General features: G+C 39.2%; 1 protein-coding gene and 1 long non-coding RNA gene across 2 annotated transcripts in view; one reads left to right on the plus strand and one right to left on the minus strand.

The window, feature by feature from the left end:
- The window catches only part of UBE2W (ubiquitin conjugating enzyme E2 W), a gene marked incomplete at its 5' end in the record, with an annotated part of 37,801 nt that overhangs the window by 10,558 nt on the left and 4,869 nt on the right, over positions 1 to 22,374 (plus strand). The window contains 2 exon segments of the mRNA NM_001243317.1: positions 10,112 to 10,267; positions 16,049 to 16,124. Of these exon segments, the coding sequence (NP_001230246.1) occupies positions 10,112 to 10,267; positions 16,049 to 16,124 (232 nt within the window).
- Positions 2,955 to 7,881, minus strand: LOC146403834 (uncharacterized). Its single transcript, XR_014843687.1, has 2 exons — positions 5,188 to 7,881; positions 2,955 to 4,758 (listed from the first exon to the last, which is right to left on the minus strand). It is a non-coding gene; the product is annotated as an uncharacterized LOC146403834 (long non-coding RNA).

The raw sequence follows: 22,374 nt of genomic DNA on the forward strand, positions 1-22,374 counted from the left end.
CAGTGGTTAACGAATCCGACTAGGAACCATGAAGTTGCAGGTTCAGTCCCTGCCCTGGCTCAGTGGGTTAAGGATCCGGTGTTGCCATGGCTCTGGCGTAGGCTAGTGGCTACAGCTCCGACTCGACCCCTAGCCTGGGAACCTCCATATGCCGTGGGAGTGGCCCAAGAAATAGCAAAAAGACAAAAAAAAAAAAAAAGAATGATTTCCTAGATAAGATGTTGGTAGAATGACGTCATGAAGAGGCAGGTGCTTTGTTGGAAAGGAGCACTTCTTTGATTTCTCATTGGCATGCTGTCTTTTTCAGCTGTTTAGTACTCCTAGGGCGGATTATAAGACGTTAAATATCTAGACATCAGCCCCAAATCTGATCATTATAATTTAAGGTACTGTCAGTTTAGTTAATGGCTTAAAACTGGGACAAGAGATAATGGTGGTAGAGGACCATTTTTGAGAGCTGTTTAACTGTGATAAATGGAGGTTAGAAAAGAAGAGCCTCGAGGATGAATTTCAGATTTCTGGCTTGGTAAGGTGGGTAAATGAGTTACTAGTAGCAAAATGATAAGACTTAATACCCTACTCTGTGTAGTATTACTAGGTGATGAGATATTTGGAATAATGAAATTTCCCAAATAACCTGAAATTCAATGTGATAGGTGCTAAAATAGGGTATTTTCGAGGAAAATCATATTTCATTGCTGCTTTAAGTAAAATACACCAAACAACTTATTAACCTTCTCTTGGCCATATGGAATGTAGATGGAAGTCAGTTACTATATTGTGCTATAGCTAAAGAGATAATTATTTTAAGGCATAGAATTAAAACAGACTCCTTGAGTTCTAAAGTTTTCATGTGAGCAGAAAAAAAGATCATGTGTTATCATGACTGCTAGGCTTCTCTAATAACCATGTGTAGACTGTAATCAAAAGCAAAGCACATGTCTTTCTTCTCTCCAGAAAATGATGTTTACTTTCTATTGTTGCCTTTTGGCTTATCAGCATCATCTTACTGTTTCTGCTTGAAGGCAGTGAAGTCTCAGGTAGCCACTTGTCACCACCACCTACTCTTCTACCTTACCTCAACTAAGTTGAAAGTATGTGAAGGAAGACTCTTAACTTTGCCTTGGGGAATACTGGAGAAGGCTTACTCTGGAAACTCACACAATTTTTCATCAGAGGAAAATAATACTGTGTAAACAAGAAACCAAGTCACAAGTGTTCTCTAAACTCTGTTCTTAGTATCTAATTCTAACTCCAGTATCAAACTGAAACATCATTTGAATTCATCTTTAATATTTCCTTAAGTTAGAACCTTTGTAATAAATTCTGTCCTCTGCTTATATCCTTTTTATCCTTTTTCCCTTGTCTGACTCCTGCTCTCTCATCTGATTCTGGTGTCCTCCAGGTTCTCTGTTCAGCGCTTCCTCGTTCCTCTTACTCTTTAAAAGTCTTCAGCCATCTTAAGCCATTAACTCCCACATCTGTAGCTCTGTATATTCTCATCTTTCTGAGGTTTAATTTCACGCCCTTGTTGGGGATCTCTACTCAAACACCTCCAGAGGTCCCAAATTTTACACAGCTAAACTCAGCCTTTTCTAGTAGCAAACTAAAATAAAGAAAAAGCATTGTTTCCTTGGGTTTCTGCCTACCTATCATGTTGAATTTCTTTCCTTTCCCTCGCTCTTAAATGCAGTTTTTCAGATCCTTTCACAGACTGAGGTCAGTCCACTTTTCTTATATTACAGTCAGTGCTGTGGTCCAAGTTTTTAGCTTTCATTAGGACTATTACAGAATTACCTCTTGTTCCTTCCTCTCCCAGCCATCCTTTCACACTGCCTTTAAATTTCTTTGAAGGTGCAATTTCCTCATTGGTTTTTCCACAGACATCCTCTGCCACCGTTCCCACCCTCCTCAGTAAATCCTCTGATGGTTCTTACTTCCTCTGGAGTCAAATTTAATAACTCTAGCTTAGCCTTCAAGTCCCTTTATGGTCAAGTCTGAACTTAAGCATTTCAGCTACATATTACCTCCTTGCCGTCTATTGTATAGTAATATTTGCATCATGCTTTATTAATGTAACTTTCGTTCTCATTTTATCTTGTAACAGCTCTTAATGAAGTGGTTAGGGCAGGTGGATTCATCCTCATTTTATTTTATTTATTTATTTGTCTTTTTGCCTTTTCTAGGGCTGTTCCCATGGCATATGGAGGTTCCCAGGCTAGGGGTCTAATCGGAGCTGTAGCCGCCAGCCTACACCACAGCCACAGCAACACGGCATCTGAGCCGCGTCTGCAACCTACACCACAGCTCACGGCAACGCCAGATCCTTAACCCACTGAGCAAGGCCAGGGATTGAACCTGAAAACTCATGGTTCCTAGTCGGATTCATTAACCACTGAGCCACGATAGGAACTCCATCCTCATTTTATAAATGAGGAAATTGAAGCCTGTAGAAGTGAAATATCTTGTTTATGGTTTAGAAGCTGGTTAGTGGAACTAGTCAAAAATCAAATCCAAGTTCCTTCTCTTTCATACTGCCAATAAGGTGTGAATACCAGCCTGGGGGAAAATGTCTGTTTATTCTTTAAGTAATGTTATTTATTTTTCTTTCTTTCTTTTTTTTGACTTTTTAGGGCTGTGCCCACAGCATATGGATGTTCCCAGGCTAGGGGTCGAATCGGAGCTGTAGACACCGTCCTACACCACAGCAACACAGGATACGAGCCACATCTGACCTACACCACAGCTCACAGCGATGCCGGATCCTTAACCCACTGATTAAGGCCAGGGATGGAACCCACGTCCTCATGGATCCTAGTTGGGTTTGTTACCACTGAGCCACAACCGGAACTCCCAGTAATGTTGTTTCTTAAAGTGAAAGATTACATGTAGAATGATGTGGGAACTCTAGGGCAGTTGTTCCCAGTCTTTTAGAATATGAGGATTTCTTTTGCTTTTACTTTTGCTTTTTTTTTTTTTTTTTTTTTGCTTTTTAGAGCCACGGTTGAGGCACATGGAAGTTTTCAGAATAGAGGTCGAATTGGAGCTGCCAGCCACAGCCGTAGCCACTCGGTGTCCAAGTTGCATCGGTGACCTACACCACAGCTCATGGCCATGGCCAGATCCTTAATCCACTGAGTGAGGCCAGGGATTGAACCATGTTCTCACAGATACTAGTTGGGTTTGTTTCTGCTGAGCCACAGTGGGAACTCTGAGACTTTCTTTTTAACGTCAGTTAATATCGTGTTCCCTTCCATGTCATAGAAGTTGTATATTCTAATATTCATGAGTGAGAAAATGACAGAGCACTCTGAGTCCAGTAATACTTTTAAATTATTTTTAAATAGTATTAATCACTTTATCAGTATGGTTATAAAATAATTATAATGGGCCCAATAATCAAAGCTTGATGTACATATCGGTTTATTGATTTCTGATACCTAAAGCCTTCCAGAGGTCCAGGCTCTGGATAAGTGATTGAAACCACTCTAGGGTAGTAAAATTACCCATTTATAAAAGATTTTATTTGATGAGACATGGAAACATTGGCACTTAGCAAGAAATTGGGCCTGCCTTTAGAAAGCTGATAATCTATTTAGTATTTGGGTAGGTAGACATTTATCATTCATTCTGTGATTATTTATTGAGCATGTAGCATAGGACAGACACTTTACTAGGTGTTGGCAGTTCAGTGGTGAACAAAACAGCTCTCCAAAAACTCTCCTTATGTAGAGTTTTCTTTCTTGTAGAAAGAGAAAACAATAAACAAAAACAAAATATATAGATGGTAGATGGTAAAACAAGTAGAAAAGAGGAATGAAGATGTTGCAGCAATGGCTAGAGTGATCAGGAAAGATGTAACTGAGAAGCTGACGTTGGGGAAAGAGGTGAGGAAGCCACATGAAGGGGGTGAGGGAAGGGGCATATGAAGACAATGCAAAGGCCCTGAATCTGGAACATGCCAGGTGGGTCCCTGGAGTGGAGTGTACCAGGGGAGCGAGAGTAGAGTGTAGGTCAGAGAGAGAATTCGGGCTGGAGGATCCACCACCAATAGGTTAGGACATATATATTCCATCATAGGAATTTTGATGTTTACTCTGCATGAGGTGGGATGCCTTTGAAAATGCTAACCAGGACAGCCTGCTCCTACTGAAAAGGAAGATGTTGGCTGTCATGTATTAGATTGACTGTTGGAGGCACAAGGGTACGAGGAGGCCAGCTATTGCAGTGATCCAGGTGAGAGGCAGTGGTGATTTGGTTGTGGAAGGTGGCTGTATTATGGACCTATTTTAAAGGTGCTAAAAATATACTTGCCTTGATTGTAAAGCTTTAGAAACTTGGGGGAAAGAGTAATTGCTTCTCCTCACCCATCTTCTCCCTCCTGTTCATGCTTGCTTAACATGGACCCTTTTGTTCTGTTGCTTAAAATTCCCTCATTGCAGAAATTCAGAACCTGTTTTCATATGTTTGTGGTCGGATTCTCCCTGCTTGTGGAAAGCTGTTAATATTTATGCTGCTGATATATATTAGATGATGAAAAGGGGAGAACTGAATTGGAAACTATGGTAAATTTCTTATCCCTAGCCCCTTTGGTCAGATATTTATCACTTAGGTAGACTACTCATATATATTATTCATAATGAGATAAATTTGATTTAGTTTATTATAATAAACTCTGTGCTTGTACGTTCAGTTTTTATAGTTGCCCGTTAAGTGTTGTCATTACTTAAAGTTTTATTTATTTATTTATTTATTTTGCTTTTTAGGGCCGCAGCCACGGCATATGGAGGTCCCCAGGCTAGGGGTCGAATCTGAGCTATAGTTGCTGGCCTCCGCCGCAGTCATAGCAACGCCAGATCTGAGCCACGTCTGCGACCTACACCACAGCTCACGGCATCGAACACGCAACCTCATGGTTCCTAGTCAGATTTGTGTCCACTGTGCCATGATGGGAACTCCTACTTAAAATTTTAATCAGAGGGAGTTCCCGTCGTGGCGCAGTGGTTAACGAATCCGACTAGGAACCATGAGGTTGCGGGTTCGATCCCTGTCCTTGCTCAGTGGGTTAACAATCTGGCGTTGCCGTGAGCTGTGGTGTGGGTTGCAGATACGGCTTGGATTCCGTGTTGCTGTGGCTCTGGCGTAGGCCAGCAGCTACAGCTCCAATTTGACCCCTAGCCTGGGAACCTCCATATGCCGCAGGAGCGGGCCCAAAGAAGAAATAGTAAAAAGACAAAAAAAAAAAAAAAAAAAAAAAAAGACAAAAAGAAATTTTTTTAATCAGAGAAAACATTCACTCACATTGTCCCTGTAGAAACCTTGGTATCCATCTTATGGGTTGGCTTTTATAGCCTGTTTTATAGCCTGTTTTGTATTGCTCATTCTCTATATATTGTGTTTTGACCTAGCTCAATAGCCTATTTAGGCGTCTGACTTTCTGATGACTTCCAGAGCACTAGTCTGAACACGTTTGTATTTCCTCACCGTGGTAAAATCTCAATATTGTGAAGTCATTCAGTATTGAGTTTGTTGTTTGGAAATCCTTTAGTATGAGGACCATGAATTTCACATTAGAAACACTTAGCTAATATCCATCCTTTGTTTTGTCTCTGTCTGAGGCTTTCAAATTAGATTTTAGTGGTTTTATGAACGACACTACACTTAATACCCCCAGATTTTCCTGAGGCTGGCTTGCTTAAAATTTTAGTTTGAACCCAAAATTATATGGGTCTCAAGCACAGTTCTTTCTCAGATCTTACCTGCTCTTGAATTTGAGCCACACCAATAGGGAAATGTTTGGAAATTTAGAGACATCTGAGAACTGCTTCTAATGCAGATGCAGAGCTTCAGATATGGTTTACATGCATTAAATCTAATTTCCTTTTCTAAAATCGTGACTTTTTTCCATTAAATAGTTTGTTCTTAAAAATCTATAATTCCATTTTACTAATTTGGTTTATGCAGTGGGGAATGTATGGAGTCTCTGATTGCTCTTTAATCTGTGGGACTAATTTGAATGTGAATAAATTGTTTCAAAAATAAATTAGCAAGATTCTTTTATTCCCTTTGGTTTCACATTCATTATATTCAGTTGTCTTGTCACATCTGTTTTACATAGTTTACCATTTCCTCCCTTGGCTTATACTGGGTATTAAATAAATGAGGGAAGTTAAGAGCATGATCTTGAAGAAATTCAGCCTTGCTCACTCTTCCATCACATGTGAAAAACCAGAAGAGCAAAATTTACTTCAAAACTGTGCTGACTGCTTACCAGCCTTTTACATGAATAAACTTTTTTTCTTGTATTTCAGGAGTTCATTTCTGGCATGGGAACTCAGCTTTCCATGTTTTGACAAACTTCTAAAATTCTTTATCTGGCAGGTTGGGCCCAAGACCTCTGTTTTTGCTGAAAGTTTTAGGCTAGCTGCATTTGCCCTGCATGCAGCAGATTTAAATGCCCCTGCCTTTTTTTTTTTTTAAGCATTGCTGAGATCTGATTTATTTTTATTTCAGTCCCCTCAAACTGCAAAACTGTATCTGTCTTCTTTTCTCTGCTTAAAGAATGTCTGCTGCTTCTGCTGTGGGTGTCTTCCACTGCTACTCATTCCTTTTCTCTCTCTTCTCTCTCCTTTTGGTTCACACACACTTATTGGCTCTTGACCCAAGTGATTTAGTTCATATTATTTTTTCTCCAAGAAGAATATTGCTTTACTTCTGCTCAGTGAATTAGGTAGTCAAAGCATGTCATGATAACCTTTTGTTTGGCTGACTGTTTTCCTGTATATTGATTCATTTGTGCCAAAGAAGATAACTCTTGGCTGTTCCTTTTTTTTTTCTTTTTTTTTTTTAGCACTTTCACAGCACTGTTCTATATAACTTGTTAAAAAGGAGACTTTACTGGGAAAGAAATAGCCTTTAAGAAATAGTTGTGACCAGGGAATAAACATGCTGTCTTGGGCACTGCTTGTGTTCTTAATGAAAATATGCTACTAGTCCAGTAGCATTTTGTGGCAAAATGAATACCCCAAAGCAGATATGAGATTTGTAAACTCCTAAAATCAATTAAAAATATTTGTGGAGAGACTCATGGAACTGCAGAACCATTTAAGCAGTCCTTTCCTTTTGCAGAGCAGCACTTTTTTAGCAAAAAAAGTACTGATAGATACAATTGATTTTGTTTTTTTTAGCTATTTCTTGGGCCGCTCATGCGGCATATGGAGGTTCCCAGGCTAGGGGTCTAATCGGAGCTGTAGCCACCGGCCTACGCCAGAGCCACAGCAACACGGGATCCGAGCCACGTCTGCAACCTACACCATAGCTCACGGCAACGCCGGATCGTCAACCCACTGAGCAAGGGCAGGGACCGAACCCGCAACCTCATGGTTCCTAGTCAGATTCGTTAACCACTGCGCCACGACAGGAACTCCGATAGATACAATTGAGATCAACTGTGTGCTTCCCACAAGTCTTCGGGGAAGGGGAGCTGTTCTGCAATTGGCAGGAAAAGTAATTTGATATCTCTTGTTTTAAGAATTTTAATTTTCAGCTTTACTTTCGCTCTTTTTCCATGGGAATGGAGGGTATATGACCAGAATTTAAAGGAAAAAAAATACAAGTGTATGAAGTCATTTCCTTGATACCTTACATTAGCTTTAGCCAAGGAAATGAGTCCCTTATGTTGGTAGTATACTCGAAATACTAGAGGACTCTCGTACTTGTATGAAAGAGTGCTTTGTTAAATGTAAATATTTGTAAAATTGTAATAAAATCAAATTTGTAGGTAGACTTTAAAAATAAAAGTAACAGAACCTCCTTGCCTGCCGGCTCTCACAAGCATCTTATTTTAATAAACCTATTTCTTGCCTAAAAAAAAAAAAAAAAGTAAAACCTAGCTTATGGTAATTTCCTATAACATATCCCATATTAAATATAATACCTGGCGTGCCCTCTGTGGCACAGCGGGGATGAGCAGTATGTCTGGAGTGCTGGGAGGCAGGTTCGATTCCTGGCCCAACACAGTAGGTTAAGAATCCAGTGTTGCCGCAGCTGTGGCTTCGGTCACAACTCTGGCTTGGATCTGATCCCTGGCCTGGGAACTCCATATGCTATGCCCCAGGGCGGCCAAAAAAGAAGAAAAAAAATGTGTATGTATGTATTTACCTTATGTATAATATATAGGGTAAACTGTACATACATAGCTTACTTTATTCTGACCACACTTATATCACTGGCTCTGTTTTCTCCTCTGTAAAGTAGGGGGGAAAGGGTATGCCTAGAGCAATGTATTTCATCAGTTTCTGTCATCACTTAAGGTGGAGTTTCACCTTACTAAGATTCTGCTATATTTAAATGGTGAGGCAGTTTGCAGGGCTGAGATACACAAGTCTGCTTTGGGAACTACTAGCATATATTTGATGAGTTTTAAAAAATGCCGTTATACCTACTAAGTCAGAATCTGTGAAAGGGGCTCTTGAATTTGTATTTTTAGCCAGATCTCCAGGTGACTTTTTTTTTTTTTTTTTTAGGGCCAAATGAGGAAATAGGAATTACTGCTAAGGAACAGAATAAAAATGGTTAATCTGATTGCAGTATAAAATTCACTTAAAAGATTGGTGGACTAATTTTTATATAAAAGCAAATAGTTGGAGTTCCCATTGTGGCTTAGTAGGTTAAGGACCTGATGTCTTTTTGAAGATAAAAGTTTGATCCCTGATCTCACTCAGTGGGTTAAGGATCTGTTGTTGCTATAAGCTGCAGTGTAGGTCACAGGTGCACCTTGGATCTGGTGTTGCCGTGGCTGTGGCTTCAACTACGGTTCTGATTCGACCCCTGGCTAGGGAACTTCCCTATGCCACAGGTGCAGCCATAAAAAAGAAAAAAGAAAGTAAATAATTTACTATAAAATAACATATCTAAGCATTCTTTTTTTTTTTTTTTTTTTTTGTCTTTTTTTTTTTTTTGTCTTTTTGTCTTGTTGTTGTTGTTGTTGTTGCTATTTCTTGGGCCACTCCCGCGGCACATGGAGGCTCCCAGGCCAGGGGTCGAATCGGAGCTGCAGCCACCGGCCTACGCCAGAGCCACAGCAACGCAGGATCCGAGCCGCGTCTGCAACCTACACCACAGCTCACGGCAATGCCGGATCGTTAACCCACTGAGCAAGGGCAGGGACCGAACCCGCAACCTCATGGTTCCTAGTCGGATTCGTTAACCACTGCGCCACGACGGGAACTCCTAAGCATTCTTAAATGTATAAGACTTCCCCTTTCTTTGACCTACTTTGGGCCCTGCTTACAGATTCCTCAGAATATATGAATTTACTCTTCTGTCTAGTCAGATGCCTAGTTAGATATCTTTAAGAAACAGTACTGTTGGGACATCGAATTGTTAGGGTAAAGGAAGAAAGTGATTGATTTGTTACCTTTCAAAGCAATGATGAGGCAAGATGAATGCCGGGGGGGGGGGGGTGGAAACAGAATTGAGTAAAAGAAAAAGCAGAGACACAGCAAGTAATTGGGAGACTCATTCAGCCTTTGTTTTTTCATCTAGGCATACAAATATTTGCTGATTAGTAAGTAGTAATTTGTGCCCATCTTAATGGAAGTGTGAGTTTAGAGGAGGTAGAGTATATAGCAGTCGTTTCCTTTTGCAGACAGCACCTTAGGTAATGACATTGTTATGGGTGAAGTGCGTGTTCCTACTGCATGTAATTCATGTTGTCTTAAAATTGAAGGCTTTGATTTGAAATTTTAGTGCATTTGATTTCTATATGCCGATAACAATGAGTAGAATTTTAAAAACCATTCTTGTAAATATAGTTGTCTTTCACTAGTCTAAAAATACATGGTACTTTAGAAATTTTTAAAGTGAATTTGGGGAAGATAACTGAAATATAAATTGGATAATCTGGATTTTTTTTTTCCCCTACTACATGGTCATTTATATGGTAAAACCAGTACTTACTGAATTGATGAGAATAAACCACAAGCAGTCTTTTATCTTGTCTGGCGTTGATTTTGGTGTGTAGTATTTTTTTTTAAACTTATGTGGAAAATATTTTGTTTTCTGGTAATACAGAATATTCGAATGTTAATGAAATTTTGTTCTTTCGTAGGTCATGTTTACTGGTGAAAATATTCCTGTCCATCCTCATGTTTATAGCAATGGTCATATCTGTTTATCCATTCTAACAGAAGACTGGTCCCCGGCGCTCTCAGTCCAATCAGTTTGTCTTAGCATTATTAGCATGCTTTCCAGCTGCAAAGAAAAGGTAGGACTTTTCAGAATTATTCCAGGTAATAGCTCTTTTTTTCGGCTTAGGTAGAGAAACTATTTTACTGTATACTTTATTTGAAAGAGGGACTTAATGATTTTATTATGAAGTTATGGGGAATGTTTATTAATAGATTGGAAAATAATTTGATAATGGAAGTCCGACATTTTATATTTCTTCAACAGGAAATTTCTGTAGCTGTTTTTAAATGATCTAAATTGTATTTTTGTAAGCATAACACAGGGCAAAAGTGTACAAGAAATGATTGTTTGTAGATTTCACAGTGGAAAGCCCCAGGAAAACACATTACAGCTCCCTTCTTTCCTCTGCTGGCTCCCACCTTCTCAGCCCTTTCTTTAGGGAATTTCCCATGAACCAGAGCTCTCCTATCATAAAGTCAAGGTTGAAGGAGGAGGACTAGATTACAGTAGAATTTTCAGGCATTTTCCTGTTATTCTCCTTTACTATCTACAAATTCTGTGTCTGATACAGAAGTGGGGAAAAGACCAGAAAGAAAAATCCTGTGAGCTAAATTTAGAGTACTTTTTTAAAGTATCTAAATCCTCTCTGCATTTCTGGCCCTCTTGTCATCCCCCCCTTTTTTTTTTGAATTTTTTTTTTTGGGGGGGCACACCCATGGCATCTAGAGGTTCCCAGGTAGGGGTTAAATAGGAGGCCACACCACAGCCACAGCAATACCAGATCCTTAACCCACTGAGCAAGGCCAGGGATTGAACCTGCATGTCAGTCAGATTCGTTTCCGCTGAGCCATGATGGGAACTCCCCCTCTTGTCATTCCTGGGTGAGGGCTATTGTAGCTCACTGTTCATGAATTTCTACATTTTAAAGCCTCTCTTCTCCATGGGAGTTTACTTTGGTATTCTGTTTAAAGGAGAAATAAATATACCTTACAGATTAGGGAGCCGTGGGGTTATTCATTTATTTTAGCAGCTTTTTTTCCCCTGTATTCTCCAAATTGAACTGTGATTTTAATTAAATTAAAATGTTAAGAACATTTAGGATAGAACTTTTTTTTTGCTCTTTTTAGGGCCACATCCATGGTATATGGAAGTTCTCAGGCTAGGGGTCGAATCAGAGCTGCAGCTACTGGCCTGTGCCACAGCTATAGCAATGCCAGATCTTAGCCACATCTGCGACCTACACCACAGCTCACAGCAATGCCAGATCCTTAACCCCCTGAGCAAGACCAGGGAGTGAACCTGCATCCTCATGGATACTAGTTGAGTTTGTTGTCGACGAGCCACAATGGGAACACCAGTACTTCATTTTTATTTATTTTTTTGTCTTTTTTTTTTTTTTTTATAATTTTGGGGCCTCACCTGTAGCACACGAAAAGATCCCAGGCTTGGGGTCAAATTGGAGCTGTAGCCGCTGGCATACACCACAGCCACAGCAACACCAGGTCTGAGCCGTGTCTGTGACCTACATCGAAGCTCACAGCAACACTGGATCCTTTACCCACTGAGCAAGGCCAGAGATCAAACCTGCATCCTCATGGATGCTAGTCAGATTTGTTTCCGCTGAGCCATGATGGGTACTCCTCCTTTTTTATTTTTATTTTTGTTTATTTTTTTGAGAGTTAAGTTTTATTTGGGGTGAAATTAGGACGTAAGCCCGGGAGACAGCATCTCAGGTAGCCCTGAGAAACCACTCTGGGGAGGCGGGGAGGGGAAGCTAAGACACATGAGTTTTTGCAACAGAAGGAAGGTAGTAGGAACAAAAGGTTTACAGATAACCAGATTTCCAGAAAAAGATTTCCAGAAAACCAGTTTCAGTACTTCTCTCTCTCTCTTTTTTTTTTTTTTTTTTTTGGTTTTTAGGGCCACACCTAGTATATGGAAGTTTCTAGGCTAGGGGTAGAATCTGAGGTACAGCTGCCAGCCTGTGCCACAGCCACAGCAACACTGGGATCTGAGCCGCATCTGAGACCTACACCACAGCTCATGGCAATACCAGATCCTTAACCCACTGAGCGAGGCCAGGGATCAAACCCAAGTCCTCATAAATACTCATTGGGTTTGTGACTGCTGAGCCACAATGGGAACTCCTCAGTACTTTGTTTTTAAATGGTAGGTTGTCTAGATTTTGAAACACTCTATCTAAGCCACTGTTTGCAAAGTGAGTTTCTTAGATTGTTAGTTCTACAAGTGGTTTCTTGGTAGTTTTAAAAACATTTTTTTAATTCAATTAAGAATGGGAAATAATGGGTTAAATTATACATATATTTTAAATTCTATTGTAAGAGCCCTTAATATGCAATTTTATGTACCACAAGAGGAAGAAAGAAATTTCTGGCAGTTAAATTATGACATACCATCGTTAGCTGAAAGATAAGTATTCCCATTTAGGAATATAAAGAAAAGAATAGATGAAGTAGGATACATATTATCTAATGTTAGTATCACCTTTTAACTTGAGTTTCCTCATTGCTGTTAGCTTTTCTAAGCTGCATTTAGGTCTGCACTTGAGCACTTGTTAACCTCAAAGGCTTGGAAACAAGTCTTCCTCATTTATTGCTTCCATATTTTCTCCTCTCCCCACCTCCACCACCAACACACGTATAGGTTTTACCCTTCTAAGTGTGGAGCAGAGCGATTTACAAGGGCTTCCGTGTTGATCTTTTTTTTTTTTTTTTTTTTTTTTTTGGTCTACTGGAAACACACGGAGTTCCCTGGCCAGGAATCAGATCTAAGCCGCATTTGAAACCTACACCACAGCTGCCAGTCCTTTAATTCACTATGCCGGGCCAGGGATTGAACCTGTGTCTGAGCACTGCAAAGATGCCACGGATCATGTTGCACCGCAACGGGAACTCCTTCTGTGTACCTCTTATTTTTAACAGCAATGGAAAGGCAAGGCAGTAACTAAAAGATTTAATAGGAGATGTTAATTAAGCTGAACAGCAGTGGTGTCTGCACATAGCTCTTTTGTGTGCCTTCTGATTATTAGCTTTGTTTACATTTATTTTTTTCCCTGTCCCCCCGTTTACATTTAAATGTAATGATTTACTATTAAAAACTAGAAAATGGTTATGTTCTCTTACTCCTTCATCCTTTTCTTTTTTTTCTCCATCTTTTTCTAGCCATCATCTTTCCCCTCACATTCTAGTTGTCTGCTTAAGAGTGTTTCTTGCAAAGTTAGTATAAGACTAATCATTCCACTTAAATTATTGATAAACTCTATTACATAATATAAACTATAAATTACATCTTATTCAACCAAAATGATAATCTGGAATTCACAATTCTGGCAGCACTAGTTTTGTGAAAGATGAAAATTCAGACAATATTAAGGTACCTATTGTGTGCTGTTGTTGCTGTGCTAGGTACCGGGTTACTTAGATGAAGGAGAAACTTACTTTGCCATTGAGGGGAATCTAGCTCCAAATAAGATCGATCGATTGATTGATTTGCCAGGCCTACTGCACGTGGAAATTTCTGGGTCAGATATCAACCCATGCCACAGCAGCAGACCTAAGCCGATGCAGTGACAGCACCCAATTCTTAATCCACTAAGCCATAGGGGATCTCCCCAAATAAGTGTTAAAAAGTCTTTGTTTTGTTTTGTTTTTTGTTTTTGTATTTTTCTAGGGCCGCACCTGCGGCATATGGAAGTTCCCAGGCTAGGGGTCTAATCGGAGCTGTAGCCACCGGCCTATGCCAGAGCCACAGCAATGCGGGATCCGAGCCACGTCTTTGACCTACACCACAGCTCACGGCAACACTGGATCCTTAACCCACTAAGCAAGGCCAGGGATCGAATCCATAGCCTCATGGTTCCTAGTTGGATTTGTTAACCACTGAGTCACGATGGGAACTCCAAAAAGTCTTTTAAATATTCACTGAAAGCTCTTCTATTAAAACAAGTGAATTTTATTCCGTGGTAGACATGGTTCTATGAGTTTCACTTTAATATTCAACTCTCTGAATACAAATTTTTTTTTTTTTTTTTTGTCTTTTTGCCATTTCTTGGGCCGCTCCCGCGGCAGCATATGGAGGTTCCCAGGCTAGGGGTCTAATCAGAGCTGTAGCCACCGGCCTACGCCAGAGCCACAGCAACGCTGGATCCAAGCCACCGCGCCTGCAACCTACACCACAGCTCACGGCAACGCTGGATCGTTAACCCACTGAGCAAGGGCAGGGACTGAACCCGCAACCTCATGGTTCCTAGTCGGATTCGTTAACCACTGCACCACGACGGGAACTCCTGAATACAAATTTTAATTTTACTATAGACATTATTTAGTCATAATTCTTTCATTCCACTTTTCTTCTGCTAAGAATGGGTCCCTAGGCTGAAAACATTTAAATTCATTATGGTAGTAGATTAAAGATAATTTTTGATATTGCGACCAAGGGCCTTTCAGTAACGTAGCCTTTATTCTTGGTGCCCTTGTAATGTAGATAGTCCAGATTTTCTGTCTTGTATTCCATTCCTAAAACAATTGGATAATCTGTCTTTTTGTATAGCTATTTTTTTAAGAACTGTATCTCCTTGATCACTTACCAATTTGCTTAGATTGTTGATGTAAGCAAATAGAATTTTTTTTTCTTTCCGCCTTTTTTTTTTTTTTTAAGATTGGGATCTAATAAAAAGATAAAATGAGATTTTGAAATTATTTGTTACAGTAATAGCAGTTTATTCCACATGAAGACAACTTACGATTTTGCAGGACAACAGCACATCATCTGTTCTTTGAAGTAGGCATCTAATTTCATGATAATTTTTTAGGAATTTTCTCTTAATTTTCTCAACAGGGTAATCTTGGGATAATTTAATGTCTTATGCTCTACTCTTCCCTTTTGTTGAATTGCTCATAAGGGTTAGGTCATCATCATGATACGAGTTTTAGAAGTGCCAAATAGACTGCCCATTTTCCTTCCTGCTACTTAGGAGGTTCTGTTCACCATTGCTTTTTGGTTGGACCAATCATATTGTCTACTAACCTGCCCTTGTGGCTTCAATATAAATTTGATGTGTTCCCACATTTTTGTGGAGGGGCACATATATCTTGTGCCTGATCAATATCCATCAGTTTTCAAGAAAATTCTCTTCCATAACCTGTCTTCAGTGTTGTAGGCATTACTATTTCTGATGTAACTCCCTTACAGAGCTGCCATATGCTTCTAATATTGTGTTAGGTGGGGCATTTGTACAGCGGAAATGCCAGCATATCTTTACCCCCCCCTTCCCTCCTACGTACTTTTTTGGAAACTGAATTCTTTGATTGCTCCTGGATGATACTGTTTTATAGGAAAACAGTTAATCTTTCATGAAGGTTTATCAGTTGCTAGAGTTGCTTAGATAAACATAGGTAGACTTTCTGTTTTGACTAGCTCACGAAAGTAATTATTAAATTATTTCTATGGAGGTAAGTGAAACCAAAAATTTGTTTGTTTGTTTTTTCTTTTTTTTTAAGCAGTGGCAACACAGAGTCCTTAATTGCTTGACCACCAGGGAACTCCCCAAACCAAAATTCTTTGCACCCTAATGTCGCCTCTTTGGGTCGATAGTCATTCTCTAGTCATCCCATTGGAACCTAACCCAAACCACATGTGCACATGCCTGTTTTTGTTTTTTTTCTCAACAATTTCAGTGTCAAGATTGTACATTTCCTGGAATATATTCTTTCAGTTATGTCATATTGTTTCTTAGGTATTCTGTAACAGTTTTGCTAAAGCTTTTATTAAAACTATCTCCCCCTTGTGTTTTCTATTTTACAACTTCTTATCTATTTAAAATTCTTTTTGGTTTCAGAGACGACCACCAGATAATTCTTTTTATGTTCGAACATGTAACAAGAATCCAAAGAAAACAAAATGGTGGTATCATGGTAAGCAGTTTTATTTTAGAATGATAACATTTTAGTATTTTAGTTTGAAAGATTATTTAGCTGCTTGCTCGGGAAAAAGGGGGAATGTATAATTGATGCTGTATTTTTGTAATATGGAGATGAATCTTTAAAATAGTTTAAGATATTAGATAAGTTAGACTAGATTTTTTTTTTTTTTTTTTCTTTTCTTTTCAGGGCTGAACCTGTGGCGTATGGAATTTCCCAGGCTAGGGGTTGAATTGGAGTCCCAGCTGCTGGCCTACACCACAGCCACAGCAATGCCAGAGATCCTTAACCCACTGAGTGAGGCCAGGGATCGAACTGCATCCTCATGTATACTAGTCGCATTCATTTCCGCTACACCACAACGGGAACTCCCTAGACTAGATTTTTAATGGGACACAAAATCATGGCTACTGCACAAGTAAAATTGCTTTAACATTCTGCTCTACCATTTTATTACAAAAAAAGAAGTGCTTAATAGTCTTCTGATCAAATTAGAACCAGCTGTTGGGAAACCTGTTATTTGAAATGGAAGCTATGATGCCTTATATACTCAGTTGTGGTACTGTTCTTAGGGTGGGGGATCATATGTTAGAGATTAAAGAAAGCTCTTCCTGTTGTAATAGTTGTTCCTGAAAAAAGTTGAGGTTCTACTGCTTGTAGTTTTAGGAATACATTATTCTCAATATATTAATTTCTATTGTTTTTGTTGGGTGATGGTAGCTTTGTAATTGAAGGCTGCTAGCATCTTTTCTAAACTGACCTTACTGCTTCTCCAAAGAGGTATTTGAAATTAAAAACAAAAAGTTTACATTTTTCAATACACTTTTTGAGGCTGGTGAACAAAAACTGCTCCATGTGATTTTTGTGTACATAGAACATTTCCTTTGTTTCCCTTTTGGTGTTATCTTATTAAGAAATTAGAACTGACAGAACTAATGAATAAGAATATGACCCTTCCTCCTCACATTTCTATCCAGTGTGAAACCTTCTGTTACCTCAGTTAGAGTCAATTAAAAACTTTAATTCTAAGAGTTCTCTGAAGTTTTGAGATAAAAGATGACTAGAGTTAATCCAGGAGCACCATACCAGCATATATACGTTAGAAAACACAGTGAAAGAAGAATGACATTCCTAAGAACCACAGAAAAATAAGTATTTCAGATAATGGGTAATGAGAAGTACAGATGACCTAGAAGAAGAAATGACAAAACTTTCGAGAGCTGTGACAAAAATACAGATGCTCTTATGAGAAACCATGAAATTGTTTTTAAAATATTTTAAGGTATCATAAAATTGTATATCCTTTACAAATTATAGGTTTAATGTAATTTAGTAAAAATTTAGTAGAATGATAGAGTGGGTGCCTGGTAGATTTGGAAAAAAGATGAGAAGAACAGTTTGAATTTCGAATTAAAGGATAATGAAGGAAAAGTCTACCAAACACCAAAAGGTACTAATGCAAGAATGGTCACTGAAATACAGTTACTTCTCTCTAGGCCTTTTTGTATAAGATCTGAATATATGATAAATAAGGTGTCACTGTGAGAAGAAGGAAAATTATTAAGTAATACTATTAAAAAATTGGCAGCCTACAACCATTATGGGAAACAGTATGGAAATTTCTCAGAAGACCAAAAATAAAACTGCATATGATCTAGCAATCCCACCCCTTGGTATATATCCAGACAAAACTATAATTGAAAAAGATAAATTCACCCCTGTGTTCATAGCAGCACTATTCATAATAGCCAAGACATGGAAACAACCTACATTGTCCATCAACAGATGAATGGATTAAGAAGATGTGGTACATGTATGCAGTAAATACTACTCAGCCATAAAAAACCAAAACAAAACAGAAATAATGCCATTTACAGCAATATGGATGGACCTAGAGATTATCATACTGAGTGAAATAAGTCAGAGAAAGACAAATACCATATGATGTCACTTTTTTGTTGTTGTTGTTGTTGCTTTTTAAGGCTGCACCCACGGCACACGGAAGTTCCCAGGCTAGGGGTCAAATCAGAGCTACAGCTGCCGGTCTGTGCCACAGCCACAGCAACGCTGAATCTGAGCCACGTCTGTGATCTACACCACAGCTCATGGCAACACTGGATCCTTAACCCACTGAACGAGGCCAGGGACTGAACCTGTAACCTCATGGTTCCTAGTCGGATTAGTTTCTGCTGTGCCACGACGGGAACTCTCTGATATCACTTATATGTTGTATCTAAAATATGGCACAAATGAACCCACCTATGAAACAGAAATAGACTCACAGACATAGAGAAGAGACTTGTGGCTGCCAAGGGGGAGGGGGAGAGAGTGGGATGGACTGGGAGTTTGGGGTTAGTAGGTGCAAACTATTATGTTTAGGATGGATAAACAATAAGTCCTACTGTATAGCACAGGGAACTATAGCCAATCTCCTGGGATAGACCATGAGGGAAAATAATATAAAAGAATTTTTTTTTTTTTTTTTAAGAAGTAAATGTGAGAATTCAGAAAAAGATAAAGGAAAAAGAGGAGTTCCCGTTGTGGCGCAGCGGAAACGAATCCAACTAGGAACCGTGAGGTTTCGCGTTCGATCCCTGTGGGTTAAGGATCTGGTGTTGTCATGAGCTGTGGTGTAGGTTGCATATGTGGCTCAGATCTTGCGTGGCTGTGGCGTAGGCTGGCAGCTGCAGCTCCAATTAAACCCCTAGCCTGGGAACCTCCATATGCCATGGATGTGGCCTTCAAAAAGACAAAAAAAGAAAATTGGCAACCATTTTGAGAAAGAAAAATTTACCTTTTTCCTTCATGTGGAAAATACTTTCTTTGGATTGAATTAAGCATTTCAAAAAATCTACAGAAAAAGAATTTTTTAAAAGTTGGGTATTGGTAGTTCCCACTGTGGCACAGTGGGTTAAGGATCCAGCATTGTCTCTTTGACAGCATGGGTTCAATCCTTGGCTTTGTGCAAAGGATTAAGGATCCGGCATTGCTACAGCTGTGGCATAGCTTGCAGCTGCAGCTCTGATTTGATCCCTGGCACCGGGAACGTCCATATGCTGCAGGTGCGGCCAGAAAAGAAAAAAAAAAGTTGGGTATCAACTCTGGAGGAAGCATTTCTGAACTTAAAAAGAATCACAGATTAAACATTTAGTTATATGAGGATTTAAACCTTTGGTAAAAGCATGGAAGAACCTCAAAACACGGTCAATATAAAGTTTAAAAAGAAAAGTTGAAAAACATAACTTATTGAAAATAAAGGCCATTTCTAATAATTGCTTAAGAATGAATTAATTACAAGCATGGGCAAAAAAGTTCACGGTAAAATAATTACAAATTTAATATTCGGAAACTATATTGAATTGACAAGAGTTTTATGAAATGAGTGCAGTGCTGGAGGAGGAGAGTAAAGGGTAGAATACAACTGTTTTCATATTTGCTGGTACTGCAGTGTCGTCCTTTAAGGAAGCAGCAGTTCAGCAATAGTTAACAAGCTTAAAGTTCAACATCAAACCTCTTGTCTTAGTTGCTAAACATCTGAGAATCTATCCTAAGAAAATCATCTGTGATACAAAAAATGTTTTATGCCTGAACTATTCCGTGAACCATTAATTATGACATCCTCTCCATTCCTCGTCCTCTGTTGTTTCCACTTGTGCCATTTGCCTGGAATTAGTCCTTCCACTCTTCTTGGAAGCTCTCCTCACCAACGCCTCGTTGATTGCTTCCTCTTTTAAGGCATCTAATGTAAACGTTGTTATTGTGCCAGAATGCTGGTTTTACTTTTTAAGATATCCCCAAATAATTCTGAGGCAGCCGGTCACTTGATAACTCTTGTTTCATGGATTCTTAGATCCTTTTATAAGGACAAGTTTCCAGTGGGATTTCTTTCTGGATGCTGAAGGTCCACTAAAACTAAAGAAGACCCCACATTAATTAAATGGCCCTTCAGTTTACACTGCTGACTTCTCCTCCTTTTCTCGCCTCTTGACTTTTGCTTCCTTAAAGGAGGACACTGTTACCACCAGCAAATACAAAAACACTGCTTTATTCTACCCTTTACTCTCCTCCTCCAGCACTGCAGACACTTAAGCTGTCTGTTCCCTCTGTGTCTTTACAAAGAACCTTTTCAAAAATAAAAAATCATTTCTTGGAGTTCCCATCATGGTTCAGTGGAAACAAATCTGGCTAGTATCCATGAGGACACAGGTTCAATCCCTGGCCTCGCTCAGCGGGTTAAGGATCCAGCATTGCCGTGAGCTGTGGTGTAGGTTGCAGATGCGGCTCAGACCTGGTGTTGCTGTGGTGTAGGCCAGCGGCTATAGCACTGATTCGACTTCTAGTCTGGGAACCTCTGTATATGCCATGGATGAAGCCTAAAAAGCCAAAAAGCCAAAAAAAAAAAAAAAAAAAACCCAAACCAACCCCAAAATCATTTCTTGACTGTCACAGTCCCCTTTACCTTATCAAGTTCTCAAATTCATCAAAAATTAAGGTTAGTCAGTAAGAAATGTTGACAAACACAATTAAATCAAACATGCTTTAAAATGTCAAAATTCTCAAGACAGTGGTTCATTCTCTTTCAGACCCAACTTCGCTAATAATAAATTCCCCCACTGTCTTGCCCACAGTGCTTTAAAACCACTTTAAGGTTATTGTTAAACTTGAGAAGAAATTGTCTTGGAGTGATGGAATTTTCAAAATACGTGTATTTTGAAAGTACAGTCTTCTCTGCCACTCTGTCCCACCCCATTGTTAGTATCTGTTTTTTTCCCTTCCATATTCCCTAGTAGGGAAATTTTAAAAAGATAATCATGTTTTAAGCCCTCTGATGCTGCCTTGTATTGTTTAAAAAAACTAATGAGAAGTCCTTTACTTAAGAATACTTCCAGAATTCCTAATTACCTGCTTTTGAATGAGAATGAGGAAAAGTTGCATAGTAAAACTAGAAATATATAAAAATTCTTTAGAATAGAGTAGATAGACGTCATTTTTCATAGTTAATAATTTTTAAAGTTTGAGTTTGGGTCATCTCCAAGCTAGCCAAGAAGTAGTAAGAAAAGAGGCTTTTCAAATTAAATTAATCTGGGAGTTCCCATTGTGGCACAGCAGAAACGAATCTGACTAGGAACCATGAGGTTGCAGGTTCGATCCCTGGCCTCAATCAGTGGGTTAAGGATCCAGCGTTGCCATGAACTGTGGTGTAGGTCACAGATGTGGCTCGGATCTGGCATTTCTGTGGCTGTGGTGTAGGCTGGCAGCTGTAGCTCCAGTTAGACCCCTAGCCTGGGAACCTCCATATGCCATAGGTACACCCTAAAAAGACAAAAAAAAAAAATTATATTAACCTTTTAATGTAAAGTAGTACAGGGTTTGCATAGGAATTCCATGTCCAATAAACAGATTAAAAGTACCCCTCCATACAAATTAGCCATTTTTACAAGGCACCTGATTCTAATTCAACTAAATCATGTCTATCCTTGCTTAGTGTCCTGTCCCAGGTATAAAACATCCTCAGTTCATTGATTTACAGTGATCGTTCTTAATATGTTTTCTGCTCCTGCTTGAACCGTGCGTGCCTGAATCATTCCTTTCCCACACTCTCCCTTAAATGGACAATTTTGCTCCATGAGTAAGCGTCCTACGAAATCAAGGAAGGGTAACATTAAACTTTGAGATGATTGAACACCTGCTCTGTCATCCGGGTGGCTGGGTACAGGGACTCTTCCTGAATTTTACCTTTACAAAGATGAAGCATTTCAGCCATGTACTGTATATTCTCCTTTATACATTTCACAATAACAGTTGCAAGCAATATGAAAAATAGCCCACCTTGTCACTATAGTTGAATTTGGAAAATCTTAATCAAAAAGGTAATTGTACTCACTCAAAGAGCAGAATCACCTCAGCTTTGTTTTGGAACTCTTGAAATTTCAGTTTATATTTTTTTGCTTAGCCACTTTAGTTCCAAAAGATCTTCATTGATTATGTTCTCCTTATAATGCCAGTTATCAGGAAATATGGACTCTTGTTATTTCTTCCCATCATCTAATTCTGAAGGGTTACAAGGTCAGATCAATGTCCTGATGTGACCGGCAAAACTAAACAGAAAGATCAGAGAGCAAAGACTTGCTGGGAGTTGGAAGAACTCACTGAAACACTTAATATTTAATTTCTGGAAACCAAGCAGAATCATAGGCCTCAGGTGTCAAGCTCCACAGCCTTTCTACATGGTGCTAACCAACCT

The sequence above is a fragment of the Sus scrofa genome, chromosome 4 (genome assembly GCF_054392235.1).
Source record: "Sus scrofa isolate SSC_HxYL_T2T_F1_AM1 chromosome 4, Sscrofa_HxYL_maternal_Yorkshire_Landrace_v2.0, whole genome shotgun sequence".
In the NCBI taxonomy this organism is placed as follows: Eukaryota; Metazoa; Chordata; class Mammalia; order Artiodactyla; family Suidae; genus Sus; species Sus scrofa.